Genomic DNA, 20,312 nt, shown 5'->3' on the forward strand with positions numbered 1-20,312 from the left:
AGCAGGGAATGAAAATGACAGTCCCAGGCATGTCCTTACATAAATTTAAGTAAACTTACCCATATTCAGGTGTGTTCAGGGTAAGAATCTGTTCTTCAGAGCTGAAGAAACATGTAGGTGTGGACCATACACGTGTAACTCCTGTTAACAGTTAATAATGCTGCCTTTTAATATGAAACATATTTTACCACTGCTTTGGTGTTGTAGGGCTAGTTTTAGCAAAGATTGTTCAGTACAGCATTCTCTGGTGGGTGGGTTGCTACAGCAACAGTCTTGTAAGGGTTCTGATAAAGATTGAAAAGTAAGGTCTGAACCTTACCTGTGGTTGTATATTTTTTTGCAGTTTAAATCACAGGTATAGTACATATTTTTATTGTACAGGTCAAGATCATTCCAGTTTTAGAGGATTCTTGACTGTGTAAGCTGCTGCTAAAATTAAAATGCCTGTTTCAGTCTCAAAGAGGAGCAAAACTTTTGCTGCTGTGCTCAGAATGCAGTACTTGGCTTGATTAACAAGCATGTCCTGACTAGGGAGATAAATAACTTAATGAGGCCCAGGGCTGGGGGTAAAATTCTTTCTTTTTATGGTTGTAAGCAGAGCACAACACTGATTCATTAAGCAAAGCAGAATGAATTTGATTTTCTTTGTATAATGGCAGTGCTGTATAGTCTAAAGACATCCAGACAAGGAAATCTGTCATACTGAGGAATATTTTTGAAGGGTGTGGTGGGTGTAAATGCTTAATATAGTTCACATAATGGCTTGGAAGTGGCTGATCTATATATATGAGATAAAAATAGTACTATTTAATGCTGAAATTAGTGCCACTGTGTTATAGTGCAAATTTCTTCCTTTTTACATTGTGTTTGCCACTTTAAAAAGATGGTAGTAACAGGTCACCAACAGTCTGAAGACTTTTTGTTAGATGGTGTATTCTGAGAATTTGCCAATCTGTTGATTATAACTATTTTGACTAACTGCAAATGAACTTCAGATCTTAAAAATGAGATTTTATTTGCTTCAGTTTATTCTTAATAATCTGAATGTAGATTGAAGTGGTCTTTATTGGACTGTCATAGTTTCTGCCAGTGCTTTTATAATTCTTCTATTATCCAATTTTCTGGTATTAATGACTACATGGTATTTCTGCAAAGTTCCTCTTTGTCTGGGAGAATTTCTGCTTGCTTGTGTCATAATGGGTCAGCAGTCTTTGGTATCCCCCCATGTGCAGATTGGATGGTGATACTGCCTACCTGGTGGTTCTTTACCATGCTGACCACTGACCATGAAACTTGAGATCTCCTGATCTTGTTGCTGCAGGTCTCAGTGGTCACTTGCCATTGGGGTCTCTCTACTGAGCCTGACGGTTTCTTCCTTAGGTTCTCATATTTGCAATGGCAGGTGAGAATATTCTCGATATTCTTCAGTCACACTTCTCAGACAACCAATTGTTTAGTTATATCTTCCTGCCTCCTTCTTTTTTCTTACCCTTTCTTCTTCTTTCTTGTCCTCCACACTTTGGACAATTCCAGGATATGTTTCTTGGCTTGGTAGCAAAGTTGGAAATGTCCTTAATTTACCAAAGCTTACATTAATCTTGCTGTTTGCTGTGGTCTTTTGAAGAGGACATGAGTAAAAGTAGGTGCTACTGCCTTGGTCTTATATGTTAGCTACCACTTGGGAGGTTGGTTATTGTTGTGGTTTGGTTTGGGGTTTTTTTAATATATATTTAGTCTAAAAAGAGAAGTATGTTTTTTCAAATTATTCAGAAAGGGAAGTAATTCTATATGACAGTGTTAGTTTTAACTATTTATCACCAATTACAAAGCTAATTGTCTGAGCTAAGTAGCATTCCATACTAATGCAAAGAATTTTCCCAGCATATCTGTGAATCAATATGAACACTAAGCTGTGCCGAATTTCAGATTAGTATGTTTGTCCCTCTTTTATTCAGTCTCACCAGCGGCTTGTTTTCACATTTTCCCTTTACTGGGAAAATTGTCTTTTAAGCAAGTGTGAAATCGGTTATGCTGTAATACTCTTTCAACAAAAAGCACTTGTGTGGTGTTTTCTCCAGTACAAAAATGCAAGTCGTTCCAAAACACTTAAAAGAAGAAAAAGTTTACTCCAAAAGGAAAAAGGATTATATGACTGTGCTTTTTATTTTAAATTTTCTGCAAGTATTATACCGTAAAAGGTGCAGTATTGATTGCTCTAGTGAATTCTTAACAAGAAACAACATCAGTTTGAGGAGAGAGGGTTACTTTTACAGGTCTCTGGCTTTCATGTAAACTGAAGCTTATGCAATTCACTCTTTTAATGTGACTACTTATATCAGCTAGACAAGGGGAAGAAGTTATTACCTTTTCTATCTAAAACACTGCTCCAAGACCCAAAAAGTGAAGAATATAAAGTATACTTTCCTGGGCTGTTTTTTGTTCAGCTTTGCTGTTTTGCCACTAGCATCCTTAAATATGTTGCATATGACAAGTCAATAATGGAAATCACAGTATACTTCTGCGTATGAGAGTATTAGGACAAAGGGAGACTTTTTTGCTGGAGTTTCTTTCAAGATTCTTTGAAGGCAACTGCTTTGTTCTGATCTGATTATTCTAGTGCATTGAGCAAAATTGCCAAGTGGTACTGAAATACTGTTTGCTAATATTGTTAGCTTGTTTATCTAGTCCTCCTCTGTTTTTTCTTACATGCTCCATCTCTGTTTTGCTCTTCCATCTTTTCTCTGCCATGATCTGTGAAGCTTTTTTGCTGCTCTTATGAGAGCATCAAATTGAGTATTACAGTAAAACAGACCATATTCCAGTCAGGTTAAGGGTTCCAGTAGGAAGCACTCGATGCTCAGAAGCATTTTCTGCTGCAGGAGAGGGATAGAGTATGTAAGTTCTTTACATATTGATTGTGTGGTAAGATCACCTTTAAAATCAAACCTTTAATGCAACACTTTGCCAAAGCTTTCATATTTCTTACCTTTTATGTCCTTGAATGAGATACCTTTGGGTTTTTGTTTTGGGTGAATGATATGTAATGTGGTGATGGTATTGTAATTGCAAATGACCATATGAAACAGATTTCTGATTCAGTTCAGTATAGTTGACATTTTTTATTGAGAGGATTTATTTGGGTATTAAAATATAAGAATTTAAAGTATGTTCTTATTATTACCACTGACTAAGGCAGTACAGACAGACAATGCTGAATTTAACTTAAGCTTAGCTTTTTAGCTAAACTAGATTTGAAGACAGGAATAAACCTAGTTTTGTTTTGTCTTGTTTTTTTTTGACATGATGGCTTGCATTTCTAAAATAGTTAACATTGGTTTTCTTACTTTCTGATACATAAATTTGCACCAAGTTCTGTTTTATCATTTGAGTTGCATTGTATCCCAAAGATAGCAAATTCTTTTAGATAGTTGTACTAATATGTTAGAAATTAGACAAATTTTCAACATTTGTTGTTAAATAATTTGAGAACCACTTTATTCTGTTTCTTATTCAGGTGTGTGGGAAACTCTGTAGCAGAAGAGCTTTGTTGCTCAGAGGGCTCTGATTTTCCTTACCAGAACAAACCTTGTCAGAATTGAAAAAATGTTGTCAAAATTAGTTTAATTACAGCTGACCTTAAAAAAAAAAAAAAGAGAACTGTGACTTTTGCTAAATGTCTTTGACACAATGAGCTCTGTAACATGCTTTCACACTGACAAACCTGATTTCCTTCTGTGCAGACAAGGGGATAATAGCAGATGTTTTTCAGCCAGACACAGACATCAGCAGGTCCTATTATTTCATTTCCCATAGTATTCTTATAAACAAATCTATGAAATAGTCCCCTGCCTGAAGTGTGGGTCCCAAACACTTAGTAATACAAAGTCCAGATGGCAGCCAGCTGCTTGTGGCTTCCTATCAAAGCTCAATACTGGAGCAAATAGTCTCTTAACTTCTTTATTACTAACTGAATGAAGGGACAGAGCATATCTTCAGCATTTTGTGGATGATAGTGATTTGGTAGGAGCAAGCAAGGTAAGAGAGAGGTCAGAGAGACTGTTGGGAGGGAGCTCAGCATCTGGGGGGAATGCACTGAGTTTGGCCACAGTGAGCACAAAGCTGGGGGGTGGGGAGGGAATGTGGCCCCATGCACCAGTAGAGGCTTGGGACCAGCTCTGGGGCAGCAGCCCAGCTGTTCTCCTGAGCAGCTCCAGTGTGCCCTGGCTGAGCACTTGCTACCCTCTCAGCTGTGCTAGCACCAGTTTGAGGGGGATTAACCCCTCTGTTGAGAACCTGTGGGACTGCTTCTCTAGGTACTGGTGGAGGAAAATCTTAATAAATGGAATTCTCAACACTCAGAAACAGGTTGCCCATAAAGGCTATAGAGTCTCTGTTCTTCAGGATACACACAGCTCCATCAACATATTCCTCCAAACTATATATCATAATGGCCCTGCTTTTGGTGGGGTGTCAGACAGCCAAAACTGCTCTCTTTTATTCTCAGCTTTCTGCATGTTATGCCCCTCAAGAAGCAGACAGCAAAATTGGTCATTGTAATATGACAGACTCCATGCAACCTGCCTTGGTGTAGGGATTAGTTTGCAATCCATCAAGTTACCCTAGGCATGATAGCAGAGATCCATGGGGGATGTGGCTGGGATGATGACTCTGCCTAAATGTGTGTCTGAGTCCCCCGGCATTGACTGAAATGAATAGAAGTCTTCTGCACTTTGGTTGCTGATGTTTATTTCATCACTTTCATGAGTTTTAGTTTGAAATCACGATTTGTAGGTATTCATGTGGCAAGTAGGAAAGCACTTTTTTTACTAATGAGATTTTGGTGTACAGATGGTATCTTTAAAATGCATAGAACATATTCCTTTCAGAGCCCCTAAAAAGTAATGTCCTGAAGATACCTGTATCTTCAAGGTGGCAAGGCAGGGGAAAAGCAAAACTGTTCCTGGAAGTAGAAAATTAAAATAAAGACTAATGCTTTCAAATTTACTTGCTTTAGAAGCTGAAATGTAGAGATGAATGTCTAAAAATGACCCTTAACTATGATATGCTATTCAGGCTTCTGTATTTGGATAATAGGAATATAAAATGAATCATATGATGTTACCACAGGGAGGAAGTGTCAGTCATAACATTTTTATATGATCAGAGAATGATTGTGTGTGGAGTCTAAGTGTCAGTTGTTAATGAAACAGTAAATTTTAAGGGGAAAAAAGCATGCTTTGAGAATATGTAATTCATATTAAGGAGATCTACTAGTGAGAAATTTAAAATTTTAAACTTACATTTGTTCCTGATTTTTGGATTGTTTTTTTCTTTTTCCTAAATAGACTTTGTTGGAATATGCAGAAAAGTGGAAGACATCAGAAGATCCTCTGCCTCTGTTGGAGGTGTACACGGTGGCTATCCGAAGTTATGTTAAAGCACGACCTTACCTTACCTCTGAGTGTGAAAACGTTGCCTTTGTGCTTGAACGTTTAGCACTGTGAGTATGGTGGTTTGGTTACTGAAACCAGTCTGTATGGTATTAACTTGTCATTGCCTAAATATTTTCCCAATCCAGTTATGAGCACCTGTATGTACGGGAGAATATCTGGTTGCTGAATTAAGGCAAGAAGGATTCCTGATCTAGGACAAGCCAACATTCCTGGCCTGAAACACTTTGCTATTATTGATCTGCATACAATCTGAAAGGGCATCAATTTGCACAGGCTTTTACAGAGTTGGATTCAATGATGGTTTTTTTTTTTAATAGTGTCTTTTAGAGAACTTGCTTTTACATTTTCTGCAAGAGTGTTCATGGCCTCTTTTTCTTTCTGTGTTCAAAAAAGCAAACTGTTCTGTGGCTGGTGTTTCAAACAACTATTTTGATATTAGAATAAGGAATTGTTGATTATACTATTTCAATGTCAAAAATTTCCTCAAATAACATTCCTTTTTGACTTCTAGAAGCTGTATTGAACTTCTACTGTGTCTGCCTCTGGACTTACCTGAAAATAAATGGGAAGAATTTCAGGCTTTTGTACAGGTGAGTTTAGTTCATAAAATAAAGAAAATAGCTTTTCAGAATGGTTTGGAAACCTAGGGATATTAAGTATGTAGCCTGTCTGTAATGAGCAAGGCCTTCAGCTGGAAATCCTGCATACTCTGCAGTAATTGCTGAAGGTAATATCATCTGTCTGCATGCAGCAGCTGTGGAGAAAAAAAAATAGCTATAGATTATTGAAATAAGATTCATGTTTTAAAATATAGTTGACTATTAACACTCTTAGAAATTAAATATTATCATATAAGTCATTCTGTACTATATATGGTTGTATGTTTGAAACTTATGAACTTCAGTTGATACTGAAGGGTTTTAAATCTCACAGGGCACTGGCTGGTTAAGGTTTGAGCACTGCATTAAAGGAGGGTGTTGGAACAAGTTCTGCTTCTCAGTATTTATCAGAAATATGTAGTGGGAGGTCCAGCATACAGTTTTTAAAAAAAAGAAAGTGGGGGAGGGGGAGAAAAGGATAATAATGAAAAGACCAGATACAATTACCTCAGGATTCTGAGCCTAAATGACATGGGAAGATGAAAGGCTGATTATTTTAGAGTGAATTCTGACTAGCAATTGCCTTATATAAATCAATTCTAAAGAATTGATTTATATAAGGCAAACACATCTCTAAAGAGATGTGTTTGATGCTGAGGAGAGTTCCACAGCCTTGAGAGCAGGTGGAAAAGTAAAAGAAAAATGAGCCATTTCTTGGCTGTTTTTTTTTTTTTTTAAGGACCAGTGTAAGTTGTGCATTGCTACTTAAGCCACAGATTTTTGCAGATATTTGTTTTGCTTCCAAATGTACATCTGCTCACAGAATTTATTCTAGTATATAAATACCATGGAAGATATTTTAATTGATTTTAAGACTTCAGCCTGTTTATTCATATTTGCATAGAACTATGCAGTGAGATCTTAACAGCTAAAATCTTTCGACATTATAAAAATATTTTTTTCACTGTCTCCAGTACGTAGAATTTGAGCCGCTGAAGAGCTTGGGAAGATAAAGTTTAAGTACCTGGTACCAGAACAATATGTGGACTAGAGAAATTGCTCATCCATTTTTAAAAGAGAGGCCTTTTTCAAAATTTAGTTTCAGAAATTTCAGAAGTAGCCCTGTTAATAAATCTCAAGGTGAGTTTGAAGCACTCAGTTGTTTTGGTTTCTCAGCTTATATCTCAGGCAACAGAGGCAGAAGTAAAACCTGTATAGGCTGAAGGTTAAGGTTGTTTTGTTATACCTGTAACTCTCCATCTGGTAAGGCATTAATGTGATAACATAAGGTACAAAGGAGTATGAAAGACACATTATTTATGTCTTTTTAAAACAATACCTTGTTTTGTAAAATATATTATTCAGGTGGCTCATAAAAACTTGATGGAAAATGGCAGCCAGGAACTGCACATTTTAACAACACTTACACAAGAGAAGGGAGTGTGGAAGAACCCAGTATTGTGTGGTATTCTGTCCCAGGAACAGTTGGACCCAGATAAAGGTAAAATTTAGAGTTATTTACTTCAATTTCATGGTATATTGAAATATTATTATGATCAATGGAAGTTTTTTGTTCAATACAGTTTGTGGTAATTTATAAGCTATATAAATAAATATGCATGTAGCATTTTCTAAACTATTAAGATAGTATGTTCATGGTAACATACAAATAATTTAATGTTGATATTTTGCATAAAACATAATCATGCCTCAAATTCTCTTGCCATTTTCTTTATAAGCCATGTGAAGGGAGTTTACATACAGGCTAATTTGTGATGGGGTAAGTTCAGTACTAATATGCAAAATTTATTTGCCATAAACACAAAAAATAAAAACTGCATATATGTTTTTAAATGAGAATGTCATTTATTCAGTTATGAAATGCCAAGAGGACCTTTACTGAAGTTCATTGAGACCTGAGTTGGCTAACAGTAGTTGCATAGGGAAGAGTATATGATCAGCAGAGGCTTACAAGGATAGTGCCCTGATATGTTATTTTTGTTTTGGTCACTGCAATTCAGAAGTGGTATCCTTGTGTGTGAATAAATCTTAGTTGTTTTTTTGATTCTTGAACTAAATAGTTTTATAATCTGTATAAAGCATCATGCATAAGCATCTATGGCAAAGTTGCACAGTTCTTACATCAAGTGAAGTAGTTCCTCTTAGTGTCTGCCTCCTTTTAGCCTGGTGCCTGCTTATTTCATATGATATTTTCTATCTATTAACAAGTTAACTCTTCTCACGTTTTTTAATGAATGCCTCACAAGACCTGATTCGATAGACTGCTATCATATCTCATCTTCTCTCTTCTGTAGTGTCTTAACTGTCTTCCAAATTTACTGTCCCATTCTTTCTATGGGGAACTAAAGGTTTATTCAGCAGTGAATATGATTTTCTGCTTTCTGCAGCATTCCTTTCATAATATTTAATAATAATAATAGTTTTATAACATTAGCCTTGTTCTTGACTGAGCATTGAACCAATGTTTTCTTAAATCAGAACTAAACAAGACATTTTCTTGAGGACTAGTACCTATTTCAGTGTTAGCTTTTTCCCCTATCATGCCTGTATGTACATTTAGGCTTGTATTTTTTTCCTCCATGAAAATAATTTTGGGGGTTTTGTCAACATTATAATTTTATCTGTTATGCTGTGTTATGGACTGTTGGCATGTTTTTACTACCCTGCTTTTGTCAGCATATTTTGTCATGGTCCTCTGCCCTTTTCCAAATGTTTATAAATGTGCTGGACAAAGCCCATCCCTGGTACAGATCCTACAGAAACCCACTGAGAGTTTGTTTGGTTTTTTTTTTTCTTTTTCCATTAACTGATAATTTATCTGTACAAGGCTCTTCTTTTTACTGCCAAGAGAGCTTGGTATCTTTAGGGATTTGATGGACTTCTTTTAGTGCTTTTAGAAAACAAGTTGGGTCTCCTTTTATTCAAATTATTCAAATTACCACAGCTCCCTTGGATAAGTCCAGTAAATGTATAAAATGATTTTCAATTTTTTTTTTCCAGAAGTTGGGCATACTCTTCCACCAGATTTGCATTTTGTTGCTTTTTTAATTACTTATTCTACACCTAATGCAGACTTTGGATTAGTATGTAGTCCTCAGAGTCCCACAGAGTGCTCCTTTACTATCTTCCTCTCAACCACACTGCTGCCATTGTAACTTGTAAGGTACGGGTAAGAGGGAGGTTTAATTAATATTTCATTGCCTTCTATTTGAGTCTTTTTAAGACCCTGCTCATGAGTTCAGTATTGGATGAGGAGGACACAAGGCAGTAAGTAAGATTGTGACCACGAACTTCAGGAGAGCTAACTTTACCATCTTTAAGGAATTTCTTGTAAGAGTCCATGGGAACAGGTCCTGCACTGCTATCAGACATTGCATTGCATTGCATTTGCATGGTGATTGGACCTGCTATTACTTCAGGTTTCACCTGCATGACTTTTTTTTTCTGAAGATTGCATATGATAGACAAGAAACACTTGTATTTGGAGAGAGGAATTTTCTACATTTCTCCACTTCATTAATTGGTTATGGAAGGAAACCTTAGTAAAATTGTCCTTATTTTCTCACATCATAGTGGGTCTTTTGTCTTACTGGCCTCCTCCTGAACTACAGATAGCTTAATGTGAGATCAGGACTGATATTAATCTAGAATTGAAACTGATCTGAGTTAATGACAACTGAAAATTAGGTTTCCTGAAGTCATGTGGCTGTCTGTGTAGCCTTATTGCTCAGCGTGCTGAAGACAGAAAGTTGAAGTACATCAAAGTGTTTAAGGTTATGCCATAGCCTATGCAACGTTAAAACACTGCACTTCCATCCTCAATTTCTGTTAGTGTGGCTTGTGCTCTTCAGCATGAACTTTGCCATCCTCGAGGTTATAATTTTCTTGTAGTGATGGTATAATCCTTCAAAACTGTCATTGGTATCTCCTCTGCTGATACAGAGGGTGAGTGGAGGAACTGTCTAGAGGAAAAGGATCTTTGATAACCTTATGAAAAGCCAGGCTGCTGCTGCTTTTTTGGTATTTAATTCTAATTATCCTTAGAGATTTAAACCTGGATGCCAAGAGCTGGGTTCTTGAATTTTTCATAAGTTTAAATGTAGTAGGGAGGCATCTAAAGAATATCTCACTGAAAGGAGAATCTGGATACAGCCATCACTATCCAGAGATTGTCAAGGTGGATAACAGGCAGAATGTAACAGCCAACGTGGATCTATTTTCAATAATTAGAGCACCTGTCACCAGAAGTTGAAAACCTCAGTTTTGAGAGAAGAAAAACGTGTTTTCATCCTGGGTATATTCAAAGCAGCCATCTGGAACTTCTTGTACTCTTTCTCTAGACACTGTGCCACCACAGAGGCATCTAGGATTGATGCTGCATTCAGCAGAATTGTGCTGAGATGTTTGCATGAAGGATTCTGAGTCCCAGCTCCTGGTAGATATGGAAAGCATCAAGTCAGTTCACAGTCAGTCATAGTGTGAATGCACATATGGACTAACACTTGAAGATGATGGAGGAGGTGTCATGGCTCAACCCCAGCCAGCAGCAAAGCCCCACTCAGCCACTCTCTCATTCCCCCACCAGCAGCACTGGGGAGAGAATAGGAAGGGAAAGGTAGAAACCTCATAAGCTGAGATAAAGACAGTTCCATAGGGAAAGCAGAAGCCATGCACACAAGCAAAGCAAGGAATGAATTCCCTGCTTCCCATGGGCAGGTGGGTGTTCAGCCATGCCCAGGAGAGCAGGGCCCCATCACACCTCAGGGTCACTTGGGAACACAAACGCCATCGCGGCAAACGTCCTCCCCTTCCTCCTCCCTGCCTTATATACCGAGTGTGATGTTCCATGGTCTGGAATGTCCCTTTGGGCAGCTGGGGTCACCTGTCCGGGCTGTGCCTCCTCCCAAGCACCCCCAGCCTCCCCAGCCTGGCAGCACAGAAATCAGGAGAGGCCTCGGCTCTGTGTAAGCCCTGCCCAGCAATAACAAAAACACCTCCACATCATCATCACTGTGTTCAGCACAAATCCAAAACGCAGCCCTGTACCAGCCACTGTGAAAAAAATTATAACCATACCCCAGCCAAACCCAGTGCATTGTTTCCTGACTAGCAGCTGAAGTTCTTGGAGATGGATTGTCCATGTGTATATTCACCTCCTGGCTTCATCCTCCCTGGCTAAAGCAAGGCTGATAAGACATAAAGGTGTTGGATTAATCTGTACCTATGCTACATCTGATGAGGGGTCTGGTAGTAGGATTGAGTGCTTTGTAAGGCAAATATTCTTTGTGCTCTTTAAGTCAGCTAAAACATGGCATTAATCTGGACTGTCTTCCACAGAGAACCTGTTAGTGCCTGGAGTTTATTCATGCTCTCATGTGCTGCTAATCTGTGGATTACGTTTTCTCTGGTTTAGTCCGTGTATGGTACAAGCAATTCCTGTAGTAAAAGTTCATATCCTTCTTGTGAACTTGGCATGGAATCACTTGGTAGTAGGGCCTGATATTCCAGCTATGGAATTCAAGGGAATCAGAGGGAAACTGTCTAAAAGCTTAGATCCCAGTCTGTCCAAATTAATTTGCTAGACTTAGTAGATTGTAGTACCACCTGTCAGATGCTATCTGCACATCTTCATTTTCCCTCATGTTCTGTAATTTTATATGAATTTTGCACATCTTGCACAGACATGCTTGTGAATTTTAATGGATGAGGGAGCATTGCACAAAAATTAATTCAATATTTTTTCCAATAATTGTTCCCATTAAATATGTCAGGGTTTACACTCATAAAGGTTAAGCGATTTTTTCTAGAAGAGCACTTGTGTCTCAAAGCCTTTTTATAAATTACTATTGATATTGTAGGCTAGCAATTTGTCCACAATAACTTTTGAAATTGACTTTGTACAATAAAATATATTTATCAAATATTTGAAAATAAACAAAACCTTCCTCAGTAACCTCAAAATCTTATCCTTAAGACCGTTCCCCACCATAAACTTAGTCCTGTAACCCCAGCACTGTTTTTTTTCTTAAAATGTCTGCTTTAATTCAGTTACAAAACAAATGTATTAAAATTCATGTTTTGAATGAGCTTTCAGATGTTAAACATAATGGTTATAATCACTGGGATTGGAATAAAGGCTTAAGAGCTAATATGTAACTGGTAACCCTGAGGTCTTCCTGTGTCTTGTTGAGAAGATAACAGAAAATGTGCTGATGCTTATGCAAGGTAGGCTGGCTGAAGCAGTAAACACTAAAGGAAGGGGATTACTGAGAACTAGCAGATAGAATGTAATGTTTACAACATTAAATGCAGCAATTATAGTAATAAATCAGAGTGAAACATCTTGGATTACCAATATATCTTAAAGTCTAAGGTCTTCCTGTATCTTGTTACAGAAATAAGGTAAAATGTTCCGATGTTATTCCAGACAGACTATCCAGGACTAAACATTGTGGGCGAAGGGATTATTGGTACCTGGTGGAGGAAGAGCAAGGCTAGGCTATTGAATGTGGTTAGTCACAGGGTCATTTGTGGGTTGGCAGGAGTGTGAATGTCTTTTATAATGCATTGGTAATGACATTAAAGGAACATTTATCTGCTGCTTAGAATGTCCTCTAATAAATACAAAAAAATGTTTACTCATTGTCTGTTAGTGTGCTCTGGTTTTCCTTTGTTACTGCATACGTACAAATCTGGTTGTACCTTCATTGCCATGGGGAAAGGAAGAAGGAGCTCATTTGATTTGAATATTCTTACACATCAGTTAGCCATTGCTGATCATCTGTAACGGGGTACAAGGGTATGGACAAATAACTAAGAAGTTGGTTGAGATGATAATTCAACCATAGATCTGAAAATGCCTGAAAGATAATGATGGGGTTTTACAGGTCTGACTTCTGCAAAAGGCAACATTTTCTGCCTAGAAGTCTTGTGCATTAAAATGGTAAAGAAAATGGTTGACCTGATTCTGATTTCAAGATGGACTTTTAGTAATGTTCCATATAAGCAGCTAGAAGAAGGAGAAATCATGAAATGAAGACAGTAGTGAATCAAACTAAATAGTATGGGAAGAAGCAAAGAATGAGATGAACTTTTTTTTTTAATCAAACCATGTTTTGTATTCTACTAGTTCAAGTATTACAGAGAGAATTAATTTTTTAGATGTTGAAAGTACTTACTTCATCAAATTGAAACAGGATTTGAAAAGTCAAGAAAATATAAATTAAGTGAATGGACAACATGATTTAGGTGGAATTGAGGATGAGGAAATTAAAAGGTATATGATGACAGCTATCAAAATGTGTCAAAGTGAGCACTGCAGATGACTAGAAGGTTTTGGGACTACTCAAAGGTTGGAAAAAATCTCATTCAGAAATGATCAAGATTTTACTCCTAATACTGAAAGCACATACTGAATGTGCTAGTTTTCACAAAAGAAACAAAAATCAGTAGAAAAAGTCTGCTGGTTTTAAAAGACATGAGAATGTGTTATGAAATTGAAGTGAGGGCAATTGAAAACCAAGGGGTTTTTTATAGAGTATATATCTACCTTGTGAAGACAGGGTGGGAATGATGTGAAAAGGATTAGAGAAAAGTGATTGTCCATGTGTCTAGTTTTAATAATTGACTTTAAATGTTCCAGAGGTAGTACTAAACCGCATGCTTCAAAGCTGAAGCAATTTTGATCTTGAAGATCTGGATGAGACCCGAGATGCATATTTAAGATTCAGAACGTTAACTTGTGTTCCCCTTTTTGTGGAATTTTTATGCCTTCTATTGAGCACCTAGAGTTAGGCTGTTAGTGTAGACTACAGAGTTTAACTCTGGTGGGAGCATGTTTGAAAAATCCAGTTCAGTACCTGTCTCTTTTGAGTTTTAGACTATGCACAGTCAAATCATGCAATATATGCCTCTTTTTTCAAATAAGGAAAATTCTTTGGTTGAAGAACCGTAAAGTGTTTGACTGTATTCTGTGGGTGTATAATACGAAACATTTCACACCAATAAAAACAGGTTCAGAAACTTCTGTACTTGTCACATATATCTTTCAATAGCAAGGTCTTTAAAAGGCAACATTAGCAAAGGCATAGCACAAGTGTACAGAGGATCTAAGAGTAGTGGCTTTGTGTTGTCTTTCTGTAGAACTATAATTAAATGGTATCTAAATATTTTAATATTTATTGGTCTCTAAGTCTGTTTTGTGTGCAGCTGATTAGCTAAGAAATTAGAATGAATTAAAACCTGCAAGTATATAAAAGGTCTGTGACAGGGAATCTTTATGATAAAGAAGTGCAGTTCACTGAGAAGATTTTTCCCTCATCTTTGCTTCGTATCTTTTGTATATGTGTTTTGATTTGTGTAAATTTTAGGGTCAGCCATGACGAGTAAATGCAGTCCGTTAACTCTGTAACATGCATGTAATGTTTTGGCTTTTTTTTTTTTCTTTTTTTGTTTTTTTTTTTCTTTTTTTTAAGTGAATGAATTTTTAGTGTCAGAAGGCCCTGTCCTGCTGGATATGCGTATTAAGCACCTAATGAAAACAAAGCAATTAACGCAAGCTACTGCCCTGGCAAAACTCTGCTCTGACCATCCAGAAATCAGTGGGAAAGGCAATTTCAAACAAACCTACCTGGTCTGTCTTTGTTCAGGATCACCAAATGAAAGGCTAATGGAAGAAGTAAGTAAATAATAAAGAACTTTTTTTTCTTATACTTATTTCTTTAATGGTAATAAAGTCAGTAATCATAAGCTGGTGTTCTATAGAATAGGTTTTTCTTTTAAAATATGATCTAAAATATTTTTGGTGTTTTTTTCTTTTCATTCAAGTCACTTTTAAGCTGAGTAATGACTCAAAACACTCATGGAAGTGTATTATTAGGTCATTAATGGGCCTTTTCTGGCTGTGCTGTAACTTTGTGCTTGATTTTGCTTAAAGTATTTTAAAACTCTGCCTCGGACCTCCTTAGTAAAGTGAAGTTAATAATTTTCCCACTCTTATTACTTGAACTATATTGTTTTTTTGTGTATACCTAGTACATAGAATGGGGCCCTTTAGATGCTGCCTGCAGTTCAGAGAATAAATGTAACTTCACCTAAATTCCTGGGCGCAATTGAAGGTGAAATCAGATCTTTGATCTGGTTTGTAATATAAAATCCTTCTAATTTAAATACAGAAGTCAGAGAGGAGATGACAGCTTTGCTCTTTTGCATTCTTTCAGGTGGCATCTTCATCTCTCACTCCAAAGTTTTAGCTGAGCCTTTTTCCTTCTTGAAGGAAAACGAACTGCAAATGTCACTTTTCTTGTCTGCCAGTGTCTCTGCTGTCTTTTTGTTGCTGTCATCTTTTTATGTTAAATATTAAGCATATTGCCATTGAACCTAAAGGGATAAGAGTTGTGCACTGATTAGAGCTGGAAAACTTTCCTGCCCTAGATACAGATGAAATTCTAAGATGACAGTTTCTCACTGAGCGTGTTCTTCAGATACTCAGTAGCATTGGATCAGTTTTGCTCTCCTCCCAGCTCTGGCTGCTGCAGACCCTGTCAGAACAGGCTCAGGAGGGGTTGTGACAGGGCTGTGCAATCTTACCTTTGTTTGCTGGAGACATGCAATGGAACTTTGAATTTATGACCCTGCAAACAGGCTTCCTTCATTACTCAGCCCCAACACAGAATGGGCTGGTTCAGTGAATGAACTGTGAATGCCCTGGACAAAAGGAATGGGTTAGCCTTGTTTCTTTGGATGCCATAACATACAAGTTCATACTGGGTTATCAGAGAGAACCTAATCCAGGTATTTCTCAGTTTTGGATTGCTTAGATTAGCAGCTTTGGCTAACTGTTTGCAGTATTGCTAACAGTTTTGGAAAGATCATGTCTTACTAAGAGAAAGCAGATAAGCTTTAACATGTCAGGGTGGACTTAAAAACTGAGAAGGACTGTCATTTTTGTAGTGTGAGAACAGCAAGAAAATAGTAAAAAAAAGGTGCAAAAAAGTATATTATCGGTGTGGAAATTTTTATATCCATTCAGACTAGGTAGGAAAGTAACATTTAAGCAAGTTTTCAGCATGGTTTCCTAGTAGTTTCCTTCAATAATGTGAAGAATTCAGACCTGCAGTATGTGAAATGCTAGACTGACAAACTTGATGTAGAAACCTTTGTTAGAAACAGGGTCCCTTAGGAAGTGTGACAGGCTGGAAAAGCTTTTAATGAAGTTTCCTTATTATAAGTTTGGTTTGCTGTATTCTTCTCTAAGCTTTTAATTGACAGTCCCTGTCTGAGATGGGGCACTGAGCAAAGCAGACCTTCAGTCTAAATTGCTATTACATTTATACTGTTCCATTTTAAGAAATCCAGTTTTCTCTACAAGATGACTTTGAGGTTATTAAACCTCCAGTGATATTCAGTGAAGGGCTATTAGTATATTTACAAAGTGTCAATTTAGAGGTGTGAAAATAAGTAGTTGTACTATTCAAAATTGTAGTTTGGTTGCTGGATACCGTGGTGCCCAATCCAGCTGTGCTGCCGCCTTACCCAGAGTGCCGGACCAGCTGGGTGTTTGGGTGAGCACTTCTGTTTCTTGCTTTGGGTGGTCTTGTGATTTCTCAAGAGAGACTTCCAACAGTGCTGTTGTTATAGTCAAGCTATTCTTCAGCTGCTGGTGTCAAAGAATAAATACCAGCATGTCCTGCCAGATGCACTAATTGATGTAATCAAACCAGTCTGCTGAGAATCAGATTAGACAGTATTGTTACAGCAAGTGCACTGATTCAGTACTGATATAGCTATCTAGTAGTACTGGGCAGCTGTGATTTTTCCTTTGATTTGCCATAAAACTAAGTACTTCCATTGGTACTTGACAAATAATTTATATTGCACAGACTGTAGTGTTCCTCTAGAACAGCATTCAGATGACCTGCTTCTTACTGTACAGCTTTCCTTTTCTTCATATCTTTGATTTTTTAAAAAGTACTAGAACAGTCATGTTAAACCTCAGATTCATTAACCATCCAGCTCATTGTATTAAAGCAGTAGTGACATCACTGACAAGTAAACTGGATTAGAATTACAAGTAATTTTCTTTTTTGTGTTAAGCTGCAATTTAAAGTTATAAGTCTTCATATCACTATTACCAGATGTATGTGATATATGAATAATTAATATACTTTAAAATTCTTAGGTGACTGGGACACTAGATACAAATAAGTCGCATCTAAGAAAAAAGTTTATGTTCACTCTAATAAGACAGTTTTTCTGGTGACATAATGAGTTTTGATACTAGATTTGCTTTCAAGCTCATCTCTAACTTAAATTAAAGTTCTGAATTATTGTCTTGCAAAGGCTAATGTGACTGTGTGTTTGAAAATGCAACCGCTTTCTGAGTCTTGTTCTTCTCTTTCTTCTCTTCTAGATTGCAGAAGTAGATTGCAAAGATGCACTTGAAATGATCTGTAACTTGGAATCTGATGGAGATGAAAAAAGTGCTCTAATTCTATGTGCAGCATTTCTATCTCGCCAGCTGCAGCAAGGGGAGATGTACTGTGCCTGGTGAGTTTGAATCTTGTTTTCTATCAAGAACAAAAACTTAGTCTGGGGAAGATACATAAGCCATAAGTTTACTTTCTTTAGCTTGATAAAATCTGTGAGCTAAACAGAAAGGAGATAAGACTCTTGGAAAGCTAGAAAAGAAAATAAATGGATTTTGCAAGATAAGCATCCATTGCAGGAATTTGAAGGGTAGCTGTATGATGAGGCAAATATCAATAGCTGGTTAATAATTTTTCCATAGAAATGAGAAATTTAATAACTGCAGGCAACTGGTCAGCATTATGTCAGCATTTAATGAGTAAGTACTGTTCTTTCTGTCCTGTAACAATGCAGTGTTTCTTTTTCTAACAAACTTAGAAAGGAAGAAGCTCTTTACTACTACTGTAACCACAATAATAAGCTAGGTGAAGATACTTGTTGTTTAGGGCTTGCTTTCTTAACGTAGGAACAAGTAACTGGTCTTTGTTGGCAGATATTTGAGCTGTTAGGGTTTTAATTTCCTTCTGATAACTAGCAAACCTGTATAATTCTTGAAGAATTTGCTTTGTCTGTGCATCTCTGTTTTATGTGCAGCAGCAGGAGAAAACTGCTAATGCAGGATTTTGCTTTAAGAGATTCTGCTAAAGTTTTGGGTGTTACAGCATTTCACAAGGTACTAGGTACTTTTGGCTCTTTGCACCTGAGGAGGAATCATCAAATAAGATAATGTAGGTACTGTGATACTGTTTGGCTTTAGGGGCTAATTCCTTGCTAAATCACAGTCACATCCAGCTCTTAAAGCAGAGTAGCTTTAGAAAAAGTGTATCTACCACAGAGAAAAGCCAATCTTCTGTAGGTATTAGTAATTACTAAGAGTTCAGAAGTATACAGTTCCAGTCTGTGAATAGTAAACTACTGTACAAGACTTCTTTTTTTCCAAGACCACATAAAGAGTAAATTATGTAGCATAAGTTGTGGTAATACAGGTTTTATTCTGAGCTGTCCTTCTGGAATTGAGCCACTGTCATAATTTTGAAATTTAGATACTTAATAGTGTGGATATTTTAATAAAAGATAAGGTGTAAATAAATAAATTTCAGGCTTTTTCCTTTCTCAAAGACAAAATGGAAACTGTTCTTAGCCTTGCATTTCTTGTTATAAGACTAGTGGTTGCATTGATGGCCCTGAAATATTGTTCTCTTGTTCTAGGGAACTGACTCTTTTCTGGAGTAAACTGCAGCAAAGGGTAGAGCCTTCTATTCAAGTGTATCTAGAGAGATGTCGTCAACTTTCTGTGTTAACTAAGACTGTTTATCACATTTTCTTCCTGATTAAAGTAATTAATTCAGAGGTAAGGATACTCCTGAAAGAATATTTTTGGCACTTTCAATGGAATGGTAATTAGGAAAATTTATGAAAACTTCCTGTCTTTCTGTATAGTATCAGTTTCAGGGCAATCCTAATTGGTTTTGGGAATGGCCATAGCAACTTCCTTCTGCAGGTAAATTATAAATTGATTCATTTTGAATCATCAAAACTTTGGTTCCTTTGCAAAAAGAGTAGGATTAAACAGAAAAGCTGGATGCCACAACTGAGATGAAGAAAGAAGCAAAGGTGAGGTTATGGCCTCTAGGTTTGTCTGTGTCCTCTAAATGTGGTATTTTCTGTAAGGAGGCCCTAACATTCCTCGCTGTTATTTTCCATATTTCAAAAATTACAGAAAATTGAGAGGACCAGTTTATGAGGAAAGGAAATGAAGGGTGTATGTTAATATATACGAAAAGGAAAATTACAGGAAATTAGAAAGAAAAGAAGAAACTACAAAAAAACCCCAAAAACTACAACTCAAAACCTTTTGAATTGCCACTTATGAATGCAGTTTATTTTGATAAATGAAATACTTGTCACCTGTGGGCTTAGGTCCAATGTTGTATTACAAACGTGCTCATCTTTCTTGGCTAACCTTGTCATCTAGTTTTCTTAGTTTCTTTAGTAGTTGCATTATTTAATATTGATAGCTAAATTGAGCTCCTATGAAGATTTTTGTAAGTTGGGAAATTAATTCTAAGAATAAAAATTCCTGGTTTTGTTTTTCAGTGTTCTGGTACAGCTAATCATGGGCTTCTAAATTTAAAGATTTTTTGCCCCCCTGTAAGATGTGAAATAAATTGGAATTAGAGAGGGGGAGGAAAATGACTTTCACAGAGTCTTGTGATATTGATATCTCTGCCTGCTCTGTGCCATATTGATTTTTCTCCAGTGAGCATTTGAGCATTTACTTGTTGGCAGAAATTGGAGACCATGTGGGTAGTAGACTTGTACATTCATAAATTTGCTGAACTTTATTCTCATGTATGCCACAGCCCCTCTCATGCATCCCTGGCAGCATAAAGAGCTTGTAAAGTCAATGTAAATGTAAATGGTGTTGCCTTAGGGTATGAATGAGTAAAGACCACATGACTGTAGAACATTCAAATGATGGAACATTTAACAAAATGTAACTACACTCACTGCTTTCAGTTGGACTGAAGCCGTGTGTTCAGTTGAGGTCAGTTGACTTTGAAGTGACATAATTTTTAAAAATAAAAGTAAAGCTTTTACTTTAAGTGATCTCTAAGTTATAGATCTTTCTGAAGATCACGTGTTTTTTTCTTTACCTGTAGCAGTTTCTGCCATTTGATTTCTACCCAGTGTTAAGTTGATGTTTCATAGA

The 20,312-nt window shown here is 36.8% G+C and overlaps 1 protein-coding gene across 1 annotated transcript in view; it reads left to right on the top strand.

Annotated features, from left to right (window-relative positions):
• ZNF292 (zinc finger protein 292) overlaps nt 1–20,312 on the top strand; it is a 49,361-nt gene that overhangs the window by 20,590 nt on the left and 8,459 nt on the right. The window contains exons 2-7 of the mRNA XM_054629603.2: nt 5,346–5,500; nt 5,965–6,043; nt 7,418–7,553; nt 14,548–14,750; nt 17,484–17,620; nt 18,809–18,950. Coding sequence (XP_054485578.2) covers nt 5,346–5,500; nt 5,965–6,043; nt 7,418–7,553; nt 14,548–14,750; nt 17,484–17,620; nt 18,809–18,950 — 852 coding nt within the window. The remainder of the gene's footprint in view (nt 1–5,345; nt 5,501–5,964; nt 6,044–7,417; nt 7,554–14,547; nt 14,751–17,483; nt 17,621–18,808; nt 18,951–20,312) is intronic.

Source organism: Agelaius phoeniceus, chromosome 3, assembly GCF_051311805.1.
Source record: "Agelaius phoeniceus isolate bAgePho1 chromosome 3, bAgePho1.hap1, whole genome shotgun sequence".
Lineage (NCBI taxonomy): Eukaryota > Metazoa > Chordata > Aves > Passeriformes > Icteridae > Agelaius > Agelaius phoeniceus.